We start from the raw sequence: 17,929 nt of genomic DNA, 5'->3' as shown, positions 1-17,929 counted from the left end.
GTTTTATTGCTAGAGAGTGGATGTATTATTGGTTAGTTTATGTTGTTAGTTAATTGGTTGATTAGTGGGCGTTTCTACTGCTGGATGATATCACATTATTGATTGGCTGCGTAACTGCCCATTAGGCTTGGGCGATATGCTCCATTTGCATATCGTCTTATCGTCAGCCTGTGAGATCGGCGATACACGATATTATCGTGAGGGGGGCGGGGCTTACTTATTTGATTATTAACTTGCTTATTTACTCATCAATTTGCTTGTTTTATTACTTCGTTTTAAATATGAGATTTTTTTTCTATTTTGCTAGCAAAGGTGGAGTGTTTATTAATAGGCTAAATCAGGTTATTTCACGGTATAGTGAGGTAAAAAAAGATCCTAATCATTCTTGTATCTGACTCAGAGTATTTCAACATGTCAGCAGGAAATTTATGGACACACATTATCCTCTCATGCCATTACAGATGCAGCATTTTGCCTGTAGGCTACTTCTGCACGAGATGAGAACACGTTTTCATTTCTTGGGTCAAAAAAAAGTGTTGGAGTCTGCGATATACAGTATGTCCTCCTACCAGTGCTCTCTCTGTCTGGATGCACTTCACTTATGCGCACCGCACTTCAATTAAGCCCAAATAATGCGGGTTTTAAATGCCGGGAGAAATCAGGCAAAAATCTAAAAGTCGATCGGTTATACTTAAACCTATGACTTGACTCTGATAAAGGAAAACGGGTTAATGCGTTTACATGACCACATGCATTGTCTGTTTATTCAGCATAATCGAGTTAATAACGTGCATGTAAACGCGCTCATTCCCTGAAAATGAAAGCAGAAACGGACTGAGCTTTCACTGTATTAAAGGGTTAGTTCACCCAAAAATGAAAATTCTGTCAGTAATTACTCACCCTCATGTTGTTCCAACCGCGTAAGACCTTCGTTCATCTTCGGAACACAAATTAAGATATTTTTGATTAAATCTGAGAGCTGGATCACTGCTCCATAGGCTTTCAGAGGGACCGAAACTTGCTGGCCCAGAAAAGTTATTAAAGAGATCGTTAATATAGTCCAAGTGACTACAGTGGCTCAATCTTAAGTTTATCAAGCAACGAGAATACTTTTTGTGCGCAAAAACAAACAAAAATAACGACTTTATTCCACTATTCATTTCCTTCTCTCTGGGCCTCTTCCTTCTCCTCTCACGCCTCTTGTGCAGTAGAAAATACAGAGCGGACTCCCCAGACTAATGTTCAATCTTAAAAGATTGAGCTCGGTCTGGTGATAGCCAGACTAACAAATTAATTGCTGCAGTCTATTAAAAATGTTTAATTAATTTGAATGAATTATTTTTTTAAATATGTTTAAATGAATGATTCAGTGACTCAAACATAAATACTTGACTTGTTTCATTGCTGGATGAATCAGTTTTTTTTTTTATGAATCTCTTGATGAATGATTCAATTACATAGCCTACATTTTTAAGTCACTTGTTTCCAACTGGTGGCGTAATGAAATAATTGATACAATCGTTATTTGAAGCGCCAAGTTACTTTCAAAAGGATTTGCTCTATTTTGATAGCTTTCGTAGACATCATCAGTGTTTATATCAAAGCTATAAACTTTTATTTCAGTACTTATGAGATAATCTGAAAATTTGTAACACAAAAATAACGATACTGTGTGGTTGAAAAGATGCTGTTTCATACCTATTCATTAACTCTGGCTCTCTGGGTCTGCAGCAGCATCAACGCAGATTTGAATGTTCCGCTGTGATTTTGTCGAAGGTTATTAGATGGAGGAGAATTGTGGTATTTTTTAGGAATAAGATCACGGGGGTGTATGAATCGAGGTTGCGATCTTTTAGCGATTAATCGTGCAGCTCTAATACCTTATAAATACAGTAAGCTGAGTCTTGGATAAAACTAACTCTATATATCGCAGATCATATCGTTTCCATCAATGATACATATCGTCACATTTTTATATTTCGATATCTCGATATAACGATGTATCTTTCCACCCCTAGTTTTGACTTTAAATCGCTTGTAAGCTTAGTTTCTCTCTTCCCCAACAATCCCCCTCTGTCTCTGATGAAAGGAGGCCAGAAATGGCTGGGCCTCAACGTTACAAATCAATTTGGGTATCACTGTAGTACATTCCTCAGAGCTAAAGAAGCAGATATAAACAGACCCCAGCTGTTCTCTCTCCTTTTTGGCGCTTTTTCTCTTTTTCATTCACATTACTCAATTATTTACACATTTCTTGTTTGCAGACATGGACATGACCATGTTTGTTCTGAGGTTGTTAGCAGTTTAGAATAGGGATGTGTGAGACTAGCTGACTAGTCGATTAAACGATACTGCTGCTACTAGTCACCTTGGAAATACTAATAATTTACAAAAACTTTTTTTAATGTTTTGCTGTATATATTTTTTTTACAAAGGCTAATTTACCGTCAAGTTAATGTTACATTTTTAAATTAATTAATAATTTTGAAAAGTGTATATCTGCAGCGGAAAACAAAATCATTTAATTTTACCTCAGGTTTTGCATGCGTTGGTTATCTCTGTGGTACTCGTGGCAGTTCAGACTCAGAGAAATGTTTACTTGGAAGATGAGCAAGGTGAGGGAGTATTTTGACAGCCTACGCAAAACTTTTACATTTTCTTCTATGTCATGTCAAACTAGTATATAACTATTTAACTTACCGGTTATGAGGGACAATACGGTATGCAGTTTTATATCGGATTAAAGGAGAAACATTATGAATGGAACTTACTTGACACTTGAACAGTTTCTATATCAACATCCTAATGAAAAGAAGGCGCTTAAATAATATATAGTTGACAGAAAATGTCAGGCTTTTTTTGCCACCCGTCATGTAAACAGATACTTTTCATACAATTTTTCATACTTTTAATGTTTTTTGAAGTCTTTTTATAATAGGCTATTGGGTTTGAACTTCTTGGGCCTGAGATTCCTTCTGACTCAGTTGATTTGAATAAATGTGTCTACAATGTCTAACGTTGCTTAAGTGAACACTCAAGTTTAATATACAATAATCATAATGCAAGGCAAGCACAGGGGGCGGGGGTTAGACTAGTCGACTAGTCAGTTGCAAAGTTTCTGTTGCAATTATAAAACTCTAATGAAATTAGTTGTATCCCTAGTTTAGAAGCATCTCTTGCAGTTGCACAGATGGTCACAAAGTGTGAGTGGTTTCTAGAGGAAATCTGATGTCTATCTATTTCAGTGAGGTGACCTCATACCAGAAGATCTTGCAGTAATCCTGCTGTACCACAGCCAATTCAGACAACTGTGATTGTGTTGTCACCTTTTAGCGATACAAAACTGTCTGATCAGGCCATCCTTAAAAATATTTTGGTTTGCAGTAACAGCAAAAAAGAAAAAAAGTGTCGGTAGGTAGGTCTATTTTTTTTTTTTTTCAAGATTCAATGAAAAAAAAAAATGTCATGGTGATTACATAGGTATGAATTTAAACTAATTTGCTTATCGTGACGTCACTGACTGGGTCAGAATCAAGAAAGAAGCCACTAGATATCAACTAAAGTGGATTTTCAGAGGGAAACAAATAAATTAAATTGACTTTAGAATTCACAAAATGACGGTTAATTGCATTAACATGCAATGTAATACCTATGAAAAAAAAAAACATGTTAATGTGTTACATTAACAATGCATCTCTATTTAGTTTTTCATCGATGTCTAGGGGCTGTTTACACCAGGCCACTTCATGCGTTTTCTCAGATCGGATTGCTGTCTGATTTATCAAAACGATTCCATTTACACCTGGTTACATAAATGTGTTTTTTTTTTTTTTTTTTTTTTTTCTCGGATATAAATCCGATCTTCAATTCCCGCTATTTGCAGATTTAATGGAGTGCACGTCACCGAAAGCAACAGTTTTGAGATGCATTATTTTATTGATCATCAGCTAAAATTTCTGAATCAAAGCCCGCAATAAGAGAAAGCGGAAACAGCCCTGGTAAGATCATTTCGTTTCTTTACATTTAATGAAGATGATTGTGTGTTAAGCGTCTGCGACTGAAGCCCCGTTCACACCGCCAGCGACACGCAGCGACAAAGCGACATGATCCCATTCATTTCAATGGAGCGCTGGCGACACGAGCGACAGTGACCGTTGGCGACAGAATGAGGGCGTGTCAAGCGACACGAGACGCGCGACAAAAGTTCAGAAATTTCAACTTTATGCAAATGAGAAGCGATTTTCGCGAGCGACAACCAATAGGAAAGAAGACTTTCAGTGGAGCTCAGCTCACGTCACCGTCTCGAGTGCAGGCAAGACAGAAGAGTTCGAGGGCGATTTCACTGTTTTACATGATTTGGTTGTAACCACATACATGGATATAATAAAATGATGCATGGAAAAGAAATTGTCGACAGTCTCAGTGATTTTAATACACACATTTAGTACGAGTGTTGTAATTTTATGATGCAAGTTTAAGTTTAGCACTGCTGCAGTTCATTTTACAGTTTCCCCTGCATATCTTGACTATTAGAGACAAGAAAAATGATTATTTGTCAAATTCGAATGACGTTTTAGTAAGTTATGACAGTATGAGTTATTCTCTTGATTGATCGATCGTTAATCCAGTAGGCTAAATGATTTAATCCACTGAACACTGCTGTGGTAATATAAAAACACTCTCCCAACAGCATACTGTTTCTTTTGAGCCTAACTCCTAGTCAAATTAAAATGATATAGTTGTATATATCACTTATGATGGTATTTTGTATAGATATGGCCAGACGTGCAGTCTACCAATAACATCAGAGCGACAGCACTACGAACGCCCACAAGCGACTTCTCAGTACAGAGACTAGCGACATACAGCGACAAAGTCGCTGGCGGTGTGAACGGGGCTTTACTTTCACTTTGATTTGCGATAGTTTGCACGTTGGCTTGATGAATAGATGCTCAGCTTCTCATCTGCGGCGATGCGTGTTGCAGTAGCGTCGTCATATCTGACTATAACATTACATATAGGCTGGCCTATAACACGCTCTCACATGTTTATTTTTTAATAAACTATATTCAACTAAATATAAAAATGAAATAATCTTTTCATTCTTAAAAAGGCCAGAGTAATTTGATAAAGCCGCAGCCATCATTACCAAGCGCGAACCATTGACAGTGAATGAAACAAAGCGAACTTAGTCTGCAGGCCGTAGTGTGCGTAAACCAATGGTGATAACATAATCATAGATGACGCGCCACAGGTTTTTATTTAAAAGAAAGTACGTAGCTTATGTTTGTATGTAGGTCTAGGCAATTTATATTCACAATACTTAATAACTAATATTATTTTATTGCATTTGTATTAGTTGTTTGAAGAGTTAAAAAAAAATCGGTCGGTCTTAACGCAAGTTTACAACCGGCAAGTCGGTTGGACTAAAAGGGAAAATAAATAAATAATTGGGTCGGTACTAAATTGACAGGGTCGGTCGGGTTATGGCAAACAAGAATATTTTTAAGGATGGCCTCAGTATTCATTTTATAACATTAAATGTTTTTCATTTATTCTGACAAGATCCTACTGAAAGCTCTCTGAAACTGAGAGATTAAAAAAAAATACTAAAATGCTAAGAAATGAGTCTGATCAATGTACGCTTGACATAAGCAAAGCCAGTCAGGGATTCCATAAGACCAACTAGTCATAGTGAGAGCCCATGACTGGTCCGTTTTGTCTGTAGATTTGCACTGAATAATTGTGATGCATGAGCACTATAACACTTATTGCCACATTGATGGAAATAATTCTTTAACTTGATGTTGTTAAAGTATGTCTTTTTGCACTGATTTTGCACACTTCTTTTTAACTGAACTTTAGTCAGAATGTAAATCAGCTGCAAGACATGGCTCACACATGGCAGCTTCGGTTGCTGAGCTGCTCTCAGTCCTGCTCTGCTGCTGTCTGTGGTTTTCTAATGGTATTATGAATAGGGTTGGGTATTGTTTGAATTTGAGCAATTCTGCATGTCTTATCGAATCCACGGTTCTTGGAAATTGGTTCTAAAATGGACATCAGCCCTAATGATGAATTGAGATTGATTATGATCATCTCATCTGTAAAAGGTGCAATAAGTGATCTGGGAAATGCAAACTTTATTCATATTTACCACCCCCCCCCCCCCCTTTTCTGCCATGCAAATTGCCCCCCAAAGCCACGCCTCCTCCAAAACACAGGAACACACTCAGACCAGAAGCGAGACAATCAGACACAACGTTATTGGATTGCATTGTGTGTCATGCACAGATGAGAAAACTTTACAGTATAGTGAGTAACAGTACCACAATAAAGAATGTAAACAACTGTTTGCCTGCCATTCTCGCTCTGTCTGCACATTGTAGGGCTGAGGAAATATGGGCAGAACTCTTTACTGCACTAGTACTTCAGAAATACCTTTTAAATGTATCCATGCAGGGTCCGAAATTAACTTTTTGGCTCACCTGCCACGGGGACTGGTAGATGAAAAAATCCACCAGCCAAGCATATTTTTTACCGGCCAAAATAATAAACAGACTTTTTTTTTGTCACATATACATTCATTTCAGTACTTTTGAATTAAATAAGGTAGGCATATTATGTTGAATACAAACATAAAAAAATATCCAGAGCAAAATTTGAAATGTATAATAAAAAAAAAAAAATCAGCAGCAGCCTGGCCAGCGGCGGAGTATGCACGATCCGCGAGTGCTGAAGACGCTGCACGGCTTTGATGAGCAGGACACAAATCTTCCAGTGGCGGGAGCTTTTTCCTCAGCGCCGTCAACAGATAGAGCGTTAACTGTATGTACACACCGCCGCCGACTTGAGCTGCAAAGAAGCTCTGGCCGCCCTGTCAAGGACGCTTGTCAAAAAGTACGGGGAAGCTTGACGCTTGTCCGCTCTGAATAGTGAGTGCGCGCGCGCGGCCGGGGCTCTCTCTCTCTCTCTCTCTCACTCACTCACTCACTCACTCACTCACTCACTCACTCACTCACTCACTCACTCACTCACTCACTCACTCACTCTTAAGAGGCAGAAGAGCGCGTGCGCGCTGACAATTTTATTATTTTGGTATGAACATTCACCCGCCAGTGTGGCGGATAGCCTTTTGAGATATACTCGCCAAACGGAAAATCTACCGCATTTGGCGCTTGGCGGGTGTTAATTTTGGACCCTGTATCCATGTGAATTAAACGTGGCACAATGGCCTTCATCATCACAGTATGCTAATGCCTATCTGGTGCAAGGGATTTCGTCAATTTGCTGATTGAGGACTGTTGGGACACTCCAGGCAGAGGATGGTTCTGTCGGGAGAGACAGTTGTTTGTATCTCAATGACACGTCTGTACCAATTGATTCACAGGACATATGCTTTCTACTACATACTGTTTATTTACTAGTGTGTAATAATATGTAATATGTATATAATTCTAATATGTAACTATGTCATGTTTGGTCTCATCTGACAGGTTATAAACTGAAATGAATGGTGGTGAACTTAATAGAGGTATTAAAGGTGCTGTATGTAGCTTTTCTACCAAAACGAATCCTTTTTTTATTGCCTGTGTGTGAAGGGGTTGTAATCTCACATTAAAATTATCCACTTTGTGGGTTTTGCTATTACCTCTGAAAGCAAGTATTCTTATTTTTATGTGAAGGTCCCGGGTCGGATTTACCGCCAGTGACGTCCCCTGCATGCGCGCTCCCGAGCCTCTCGCCTCATCTAGCCTACTGACTTTGCACTCAACAGCGACGACACTGCAACTTATGACATAGACTTATGACTTATGCAACTTATGCCATGTCTGATAACACTAAGAAACGACCTGCGCCGAGCAAAACACAGACTCCAACAGGGACAAATTACCACCACATATTGATAAAAAAACAAAAAAATTTCTGCTGAAGCTCGTAAGGCCAGACGTGAATCGGATGAACTTCGGGTAAAAAACACGGATCAACATCGGCAGGGCATTTGAATAATGGAGAAACCTTATCTACAAACCTAGAATGTACATTTCCTGAAGAAAATGCTTGTGGTGCTTGCAGTGACAGAATTCGGCACGGTTGATAGGGTTCCATACTTATCATGGTACGAGCATGGAGCATTAGTTCAACGTCAAGCTGATAAAAGTAGCCTATTATTGTAACGTTGCAGTGGGAGTTTCCAGCATGTTGTGGGATGCTTTGTGTGTTACGTCCGGTTGCGTCTCAGTCTGGCTGGTACCCACAGTGCTCGCTCATAAATTCGAGCACGCGTAAGAGCACGCGCTTGTAAACTTATTGGTTGCAATCTGAAACATCACCGCTAGAGGCCGCTAAAAACTACATACAGCACCTTTAAAGTATCCTAATGTACAATGGTCATTGGTAACTATTGCAGGGTGTCCGCGGGTTTGTAAAAAGTATTAAAAGGTAGTAAATGAAATTAGCCAAAATTAAGGGCATTAAAAAGTATTAAAAAGTAATAAACGTCATCTGACGAGGTATTAAATTTCCGAACCCCCATCCAACTAGGCCTATGAGTTTCAATTTGTGTTAAGTGCAGGCCTTTCTTCTAAAATTTCAAAAATTAGCGTGGATTTATTTATATGTTGCGAGTAGGACCTGAGCGATATCATGTGACGCTGAAACAAACTGGGTACCCGGCTGGTTTGCTGCTAAACCTGTTTGCGAGTTCGCTTCTATTTCAGTCATTTAAGAGACATCAGGGTTTTTCCTGCATTGAATTTTTTTTCTTGGCGGCCACCAAAGCCTTATTTGATCAGTGAGTAGCCTAATATAGATCATGACTGCTGCCAGAAAATTAGACTATTAATTAAAATAAACTTTTTAATGCTACTTTTTTTATTCTACTTTTTGATATTGGTATGATTATAGACCAAAATAATTATCAGGTCTAGCAAGAAGGATTTTATCTTACAAAGCTATGAAATCAAGTGGTAAAATCTAGGGATGTCCCGATCCGATCACGTGATCGGAAATCGGGCCCGATCACGTGTTTTCAGACTCGATCGGAATCGGACGTTACCTCCCGATCAGGACTCGGATATATATGTGTATATATATTCTCATTATTTTTTAACACATCTATAGTTATGCGGTGGCACAGAGTTACGCCGGTTTCACACTGCACGCGTTAGCAGAGCGTAAGCAGCGCAGGAGCAGTGCGTATGGTGAGCAGGAGCAGGACACGCGCGTTTTGCTTTCACACTGGCAGCGTTTGTCACGCGCGGCTGAACCGCGGGTTGTGTAGGGCAGACTACAGACAGAGTAGGCTACTCTATAATGGATAAGTTGGCATTGCTTTTTTTCGTTTTCAAATACATTTAAGAGAAAAGACTTGTCAAGAAGCTTATTTTATTAATAATTTCATATAACTTTTTGTTCATCTTTGTTTTTATTGTTATGGCAACAAGTTTGTTTTTGGACATTTGTTTTCTTTTTAAATTGCTGTTGGTCATTTGATTGACTGTTTAAAACACAATAGATATCATCAATGCACTTTTTGGATAAAACTGCGGTGTATTTTGGCCATGATCAATGTATTGTCACTTTAATTCAGCAAAAGCGGCGCAGCAAAAATAGACTCGGCGCCGAAACGATCGCGGCACTCCTGCTCTGCTCTGCTACGCACTGCCGCGCCGCCTCTGCGTGCGGTGTGAATGCTCTAAAGCCTGGTTTAATCTGTTAACATGGGCGGCGAAAAAAATACGCACTGTATTTATATTATATAATATATTATATATTTATATTATATTATATTTACTGTTGCACTAAAGTCCAAAAGTGAAGAATTTATTTATTACTTGATTGTTCAAGCTACCTCACAGAAGTGCTCTGTTTGTTAACAGAGTTGTTGAATGTTAAAATAAGGTGAATTAAATAAAAAAATAAGGAACATCCTGGATCTGTTTTTTCGCTCTTCTTTATTATTTTTTTTATGTATTAAGTATCGGATCGGGACTCGGTATCGGCAGATACTCAAAATCAAATGACTCGGACTCGAGGGCAAAAAACCTGATCGGGACATCCCTAGTAAAATCACAGCTTAACAAAAAAACTTTACTTTTCACTTTACACCTCTACAGTTGCAGCTTGAAGTCGAGCTGGTATTAAAAAATATTGTGAAGGTATTAAAAGGTATTAAATTCAACTTAAAGGGTTACTTCAGGATTTAGCATTAAGCTTTGTATTAGTAGAAAACCTGTAGTATTTTCGAATTACCATGCTTTCCCCCCTCATATCCCCCTGAGAGGAGAGATTTATGTATTTTTTGTCTGGAAAAAATCCTCCGATGACGCAAAAATCGTCATTTTGCGTCATCGGAGGATTTTCTGTCCAGAGGCTAAAGACTACAGCCAGTAGATGGCGTTGTTCCGCATGTTTTCAACCCGCCCATACAGGGTGGGATCTCACTCACAGAATGTACACAGTATCAGCCGTCTTTCTTTGGAAGCTAAGCTAGCATGCTCTTGTTCTGTGGAGAAAGCTGAATAATAGGAGAAATCTGAGTAAGTAGGGGTTACCATCTTCCTTTTCCCGGACTTGTCCGGTGGGCGAGACTGTTAAAAATGTCCGGGATTCGGCTTTTGCGTTCTGCGGTCGCCATTCATTGTTTACATGCACACCTCTCGTTTCAATCTAACTGAATTAATTCCGATCGGTGAATCTGACTGTAGTGTTTACATGAACGCTAAACAAGTGATCGGTTGATGTGCGTTTTAACATTGCTTAGAAAATTCCCGCTCCTCCGTGAGAGATGCGAGACCCGGCGCGTCTCAGTAATGAAGCCACCGGCCTCGCGCCGTTCTCCCGCGGCCGTCAGCCTCGTCCTGCTCGCCACAGTAAACATGATGAATGGCGACTGTAGAACGCAAAAGCCGAATCCCGGACATTTTGGGTCTCTAAATCCCTGGCAAACTCATCACTTACTTAGGCTAGCCTTGTTGTTTTCAACTGTGCTCTCTAACCGGTAGGCGTGGCCTCCTAAGGCAGCGAAGCAAGTGCATTCTGGGAGTTGTTGTCTTTCATCCACATAAGCCAAAAATACATTTTCTGGCTTTTCTCAGTCTAGAAAGCTCCAAATTCAAAAATTTCTCCACATTTCTTCTACTTAAATGACCTATTTTAAATACACATTCATCTTCCCAGAGGTGAAGTATCCCTTTAAGAATTTCTGTATATACCCTGTATTGGTTAAACATGCATTGAGGAGGATATGTTAATGTTCTTCTCCCCCTCGATCACCACACATTTGCCTCATCTTTTGCATTTGCCTGGTTTCCTGTCGGTCAGTCGGTTTCGGTGTTGGTATTCCACTCATGTTTAACAATGCTTTGCTCAGGGTATAAGAAGGAAAGGTAACTGTTGATCTTGAAGAAAGGCTTTAACCCATTCCCGCACACCAGTGCGTAACCTCATACTATGAGAAAGGCACAACAGTGCATTATTTGTTACAACTAAGTTTTCTATACAGAATGTTTTTCCATTCTACTGTCTGTATATTTAAACATGTAACTTAATAAATAACTTTGCCTGCTTTAAAGGCTTTGAGAATCTTTCCTTTTATCACTGATGTTGAAAGCTAAAGTGATTATAACTTTTGTTCAGGTTAAATCCTATGTTTTCCTATCAGTTCTAAGAAAGAGCTTTACCTTTAAAGAATAAGAGGTTAAAGAATAACAACAACTTTAATGGAGTCAGATTAATTATATTGGATAAATATTTGAATTCTACACATCATCCTTCAACTGCCTTTTGTTCCGATTATTGGTTCAAAATAGCAGTGTAAGCTTCCAGCCTTACGCTCTGTCTGCACAGCGTACGCGAAACGTGCTGATGACGTACGTACGATGTCTGCATGAACAGACTGCACAGTTGTATGCAAACATACGTTGACTGACAGGGAACACATGGTATAATTTCACTCGGACCAAATGAAATAATTAAATGAACATTTTTGGTTCTACGCCTTTTACAGACGATATACGTTTATAAAAATACATTTAGACTGCTTAACGACATAGTGATTGCTATCAGGATATGAGGAGACTTTCAACAACAAAAATTCTGTAGAGAATCACCTATTGCACCTTTAAGTGCGTGTTTTATAATGGCATGTTTTACTAGAACATAAAACACTGGAGATTAAGTGGAGTGTTCTGGTGTGTCTCTTTATCCCTTTAGTTCTCTCTCACTATCGTCTCTCACTCTTTGTCTTTCTGCCCACATGTCTTTAAGGCTTCTCTGAGCCCTCATCAGTGAGTTTTTGTTTTGCCCAGTTTTTCCTATCTGATGTGTGTTTCTGTGTTTGTTTAGGAGTTCACAGTTCCCGACTACCGTTCCCCCCTGCAGGACCAGCAGCGCCGCAGACCTTCATTACTGTCTGAATTCCACCCTGGGACTGAGAGGTGATACAACCCCCACCACACATGATTTCCTTCTGAATATTTTGCTTGGAAACAACTTTGAAATGTTTTATGTTATGCAGGGCTGACAGCATTATCACATTTCAGCTGTTGATTAATTGTCATAACATTATTGGCATTTAACTATTTAGTTGAATATCTATGTCACTCATTTATTCTCATTGACAAATGTATAATTTCCTTTCCTAGCATTTAATAAATATTGCACAGGGTAGAATGGCATTAATGTAATATTTTACATTTTGTATAAAATTGAGCATTAGTAATAAGAATATACAATAGCAGGCTATTACTGTCCTAATTTCTTCTGTTAAACCCTCAAGCCTTTTGAGATTCTGTGTGTAGCTGAAAGTTTTGTTTGTTTGATATGCTCCTAAATTAATTCAAAAACTCGTAGTTTTTGATGAAAAACTTTTTGATGTTGATATATGTTCGGAATATAAATTGCACAATGTTGTGATTCTCAAATAATTGTTTTTACATCAAATAATTGTGATATAGCTAATATTATGGAAATTGAACAGTTGTGTGTTGTTTTTAGTAATGTTGTTTGGTGCTGAGGTTTTTGAAGCATAATAATTTTAATTAGAAGCATCTATCTTGTCTCCTGCAGGCCGCCGGAGCGCAGACATGGTTATGACCATCAGTTTCATACCCTCTCAGCTCAGCAGGATCAGGAAACTCTTGAGGCCAAGCGTCCCCGCATCGAGAACGTATCTGAAACGCACTTTACAAGAGCTCAGCCCACTGGCATCTTACTGGCCCCTCCACACGCCACACAGGACACCATCAGGACCACTGGAGAGGTCAAGAAGGTGATTAATGTACATGCATACCAGAAGGATACCAGTGTGAGATTTAAACATTTCCCTATTCCATAAAACAAACAGGTTTCAGTTTTTATTTAATTTCTAGCTGCACTATTGTGCCAGATTGGCTGTTATGATTGTTTGAAGGCTTGCACTTATTCTTTTTTTTCCTCTTGTTTTCTGTGACAGGAAACCCAGTTTAGTGTGAAGGTGGAGACCTCATCCCCAGGTGGAGTTCCACAGGTGGGTGAGGATGCGGACACATCGCCCTCCAAACTCTCCAAAGAGGAGTTGATTCAGAGCATGGACCGTGTTGACCGTGAGATTGCCAAGGTCGAGCAGCAGATTTTCAAACTGAAAAAGAAACAGGTGTGTAGCCTCACTAAATAAACACAGATGAGAGAGAGACTGAAATGCTGCTACAGCTCAAGAACTTTTTGCTTTCAACTCTAAGCTATTGTTCATTTTGTAAATAAACAGCTTATGACCATTTCAGGCGCTAGTTGTGTGATGACAAGGTTTGTTTGTTTAAATCACAATCAAAACTGCTGACTTTCTCCCTGTACCTCCCAGGGTTCAGCTTCATGTTACTGGAGAATTACACTGGTGCTCTCTGCTAGCAGCTGATTGGATTTTTTGTTGAGTCTTTTATCCATAAGCATTGTGGGAAATGTTGCTCATCTGAGAGAGGCTTGTCACAACTCCCTTGTCTGTGCCTACTATTCTTGCTTTTTGATGGCGATGCCAAATCCTTAAGGATTGCATCATGATAATCCCAGAAGCAGCAAGTGTACATATGCATTCCTCAAGTCTGATTGTAGAGATACTAGCATGCTGTTGAATGTACTTTCCCTTCTTTTCTGGCATGATGAAGAAAACTCAGAGAAAAACCATAACTCAGTTATCTTGCTTTGTATAGTCATGTTCTCATTAAGACTGGAAGTCAAAGTCTCAGTTTTACTAAAATAAAAAATGTTGTCTTTATTTTTCCACCTGTTTTTTCTTTTTCTTGCTCATCCACCGCTTGATCTTCAATTTGTTTTGTTTGTTCACTCATGTTTAGGAGATGAAATAAGTTTCACTTCAGCAGCAAATTTAATTATGCAAAAAAGTTTCAGAAGATAAGTCACAGGGGAAATATGTTGAGGATGTGTATGAATGCAATATTACACCTCTGCACATCTTTGAGAAAGTTTTGTCTGTTGTTGGCATGCATCCCTCTGATTAGTGGTGCTTGCTGAGGCAAGTATCACTACTATTATTATTTTTATTATTATTATTATTGTGCATACTTAGGTATTTAACTTTGCAGTGTAACTCGTCCCACACCATTTGTTCTACAGACATAAATGATGCTTCAATTTGTGTGCTAAAACAGAGGTTTGTTGTTACTTTTCGGTCACACTTTAGATTAGGGTCCAATTCTCACCATTAACTAACTATTAACTATGACTTCTGCCTCAATAAACTCCTAATTACTGCTTATTAATAGGTAGTAAGTTAGTTGTTAAGTTTAGGTATTGGCAGGATTAAGGGATGTAGAATATATTCATGCAGAATAAGGTATTAATATGGGCTTTATAAGTACTAAGAAACAGTCAATATCCTATTAATATGCATGCTAATAAGCAACTAGTTAATGGTGATAATTGGACTCAATTCTGGAAAAGTACTTTTCTAAGCAATAACTTGCATTAAAGAAGTTGAGCCATGGAATAGAGACCTTTAGACATTTTAAATATATATATATATATATATATATATATATATATATATATACTTGTTTTAGGCTTCAGTGTTAAGATATATTGTCGTGTTTGTTGTCTCTTAGCAACAACTGGAGGATGAGGCAGCAAAGCCAGTAGAGCCAGAAAAGCCAGTGACGCCGCCCCCTGTGGAGCACAAACATCGCAGCATTGTCCAGATCATTTATGATGAGAACCGGGTATGAACACATTTATACATGATTTCTTTCTCCTGCTCTCTCTCTCTCACACACAAAGAAACCTAGCAGATTGTGCTCTTTACAGATCATGTGTTTAAGTGTTGTTAGAGTGTACTTAAATAGTGAGCACATACTTTCACAGGTCTTTTTTTCAATTTTTTACATTTTGTTTTCAGTGTAATGTGTATAATCTAAGAGCATATGACTCTAAATAAAACACAAAGTATGAACAGTGAAGGTCTTGCATAATCTTCATAAAAACTTGAATATGGTCGATATACTGAAAGGTTTTTGTGTTTCTGCCTGTTTATTGACGTCTGCATAAAACTGCTTAGACTAACCTTAGTTAGGCATCTAATTTTTTTCTTCAAGATAATTTTTTTTTTAAGTCAGTCACATAAAAAGGTAGATGGGGCTAATCAGTCTTTTTGGAATCAAATTAGTCAGACTTGGTCAGACTAGTTCTTAAGACAGTCCTTACTTAGCGGCTATATTTATGCAACTGGCCATAGTGATGACTCGTTATTGTAATTTCCCTTTGTTTATTATTTGATCCCTTTAAAATTCAAATTGTCTATGTCTGCATTTGCACTGCATTGGACACCTACATTTAGTGATTATGTGCACGTGGAGGTTCTTGATTGCCTGTTTTGGAAGGAAAGGTAGCTGAGCACAGTAACTGATCTGGAACAGATGATTTAAGACTTGGAGGTAAAGATGGTGAGAGAGAAAGAAGTACAGATGAAGGAAGTGAGGCAAAACTACTGCACCGCATCTGGTCTTGGAACATCTCTGAACTTTCTGATTCCATGATAGAGGCAATTTTACACACGGACAACCCATGTACTTAGTAGATGCTTGCAACTGTTACAAAAACAGATTGTAGATTTGGGTGTAATGAATTGTGGAATTGTGTAATAGAGGCGTTTCCCAGACAGAACATTGGAGCTCAGGAAATGGTGATTTTTGACATGTTTATTTTTACTCCCTTTCACCCTGGAGGAGAAACGAGTGATAAATTATTTGTGTGCTTGTTTCTGCTGTTGAAACGTGCACAGTTTCACACATTCTGTCTCTATCAAAGCTGGCAGTCAACAAATGAGAGCACAGTTTTTTCGTTTAGTGTGGTGAGTCAGCAGGCAGACTATCTAACCACAGGGACATACGTCTGTCTCTTTTACCAACATTCTCTCTCTGTTGTGTCACAGAAAAAGGCTGAAGAAGCCCATAAGATACTGGAAAGGTTGGGGCCTAAAGTGGAGCTGGTGAGTACTTTGAGAAATTAATGCAATTTTTCTGATGCAATAGATTACGTGTGTGTGTTCATCTTGCTAATCTGCATCATTTCCTGTCTCTCCACAGCCTCTGTACAACCAGCCCTCTGATACTAAAGTCTACCATGACAACATTAAGACGTGAGTATCCGCTCTTTGTTAGCTTAGGGCACTTAGTGCGGTATGACCAAAAATCCATTTCACGATATTTTTAAAAACGATTCCGGTTTCACTGTATTATTATTTTTTTCAAGCATGACTGGGTGTTAACCACGTTTTCTACTGATTGAGAGAGGAAATACTGCAGTAGATTGACTTAGAATGCCCTATTTTATGAGTGAATATTGTAGAAAAAAAAAATCCACACTAGTATTATACAGGTTTGCAAGGTTGTTTACAAAGAGGTGCCAGCAGGAGGCGCTTTAGGAGTGGGAGAAATAGCGGTTTCCCCGGTAACGGCTGTACACAAAGCAGCGCAGCACTCATAAACACTACTTTATCAGGAAACATAAAGAAAGATTAAATTGAAATAACATCAAAACTTTCCTAAAGACCGTCAGTTCACTTCAGATACATTCATATAAAAACACCCGCGCCGCGTTTTGATTTTGAAACGTGCAGTGCTCATGTTTATTCAACGGTGTCAATGCCAACCACAAATAGATTTTCCAAATGGCTGTGTTGAAATTGTGAACCAATGTATGGGAAACACTAATTTAATTTGGCAGCTATCAATTATAGTTTAACCCAGGGCTATTCAATTAGTTTCATTCGAGGGCCGCATTATCAAATCGAAAAGTTGAGGTGGGCCGGTGGGTTGGTTTATCTTATTTATTGAAACCTAACAGTTTCAATAAATAAGTTAAAGTAACCCTAAAGACGTGTGGTATTTACTTGGAAATGTGGTACCCAACAGTATGCAAATATATAAAACCATAATAAATAAAAACTTGATAATTTACAGCTGTGTACAACTATTTTCCATGGAACAAATAAATTATTTATACAAACTTATAGCTGTTGGTGAGAAATAATAATTATTTTATTTATAGTAGTTATGCTTAAATGAAAATATTCTGACAGTGAGACTTGTTAACCACAGGCTCCCACTGTATAAAAAATGCCTAAACACAAGTTAAAAACTATACGCACCTTTACAAAGAAACTGACATAATTTCATAACAAGCATTAAATATATATTCCTCTACCCACCTAATAAAACTAATGCAATATAAATCACTATATTTACTATTATACTATATAATATTATAGTATATATTTACTATATTTATTTATTACTACATAGTATTCAATATAAATATTGCACATTTCTGCCCAACCATGGTAAATTACTACAGTAAATGTGGTAAATGTTTGTAAGGGTGATTAGGGGATTTAAAGTCTTCTAATTTTGTTCATGCCACAATGTTTCTCCTGCTTTCCTCA

At 38.2% G+C, this 17,929-nt stretch overlaps 1 protein-coding gene across 8 annotated transcripts in view; it reads left to right on the top strand.

Moving 5' to 3' along the window:
- The window catches only part of ncor1 (nuclear receptor corepressor 1), a 134,596-nt gene that overhangs the window by 18,744 nt on the left and 97,923 nt on the right, over positions 1-17,929 (top strand). For all 8 annotated transcript variants that reach the window (XM_081365538.1, XM_081365543.1, XM_081365541.1 and 5 more), the window contains exons 3-8: positions 12,346-12,437; positions 13,069-13,270; positions 13,454-13,633; positions 15,096-15,209; positions 16,418-16,474; positions 16,572-16,624. In XM_081365538.1, the coding sequence (XP_081221664.1) occupies positions 12,346-12,437; positions 13,069-13,270; positions 13,454-13,633; positions 15,096-15,209; positions 16,418-16,474; positions 16,572-16,624 (698 nt within the window). The remainder of the gene's footprint in view (positions 1-12,345; positions 12,438-13,068; positions 13,271-13,453; positions 13,634-15,095; positions 15,210-16,417; positions 16,475-16,571; positions 16,625-17,929) is intronic.

Source organism: Scardinius erythrophthalmus (genome assembly GCF_964197995.2).
Source record: "Scardinius erythrophthalmus genome assembly, chromosome: 5".
Classification (NCBI taxonomy): Eukaryota; Metazoa; Chordata; class Actinopteri; order Cypriniformes; family Leuciscidae; genus Scardinius; species Scardinius erythrophthalmus.
This window is presented reverse-complemented; position numbering and strand designations above follow the sequence as displayed.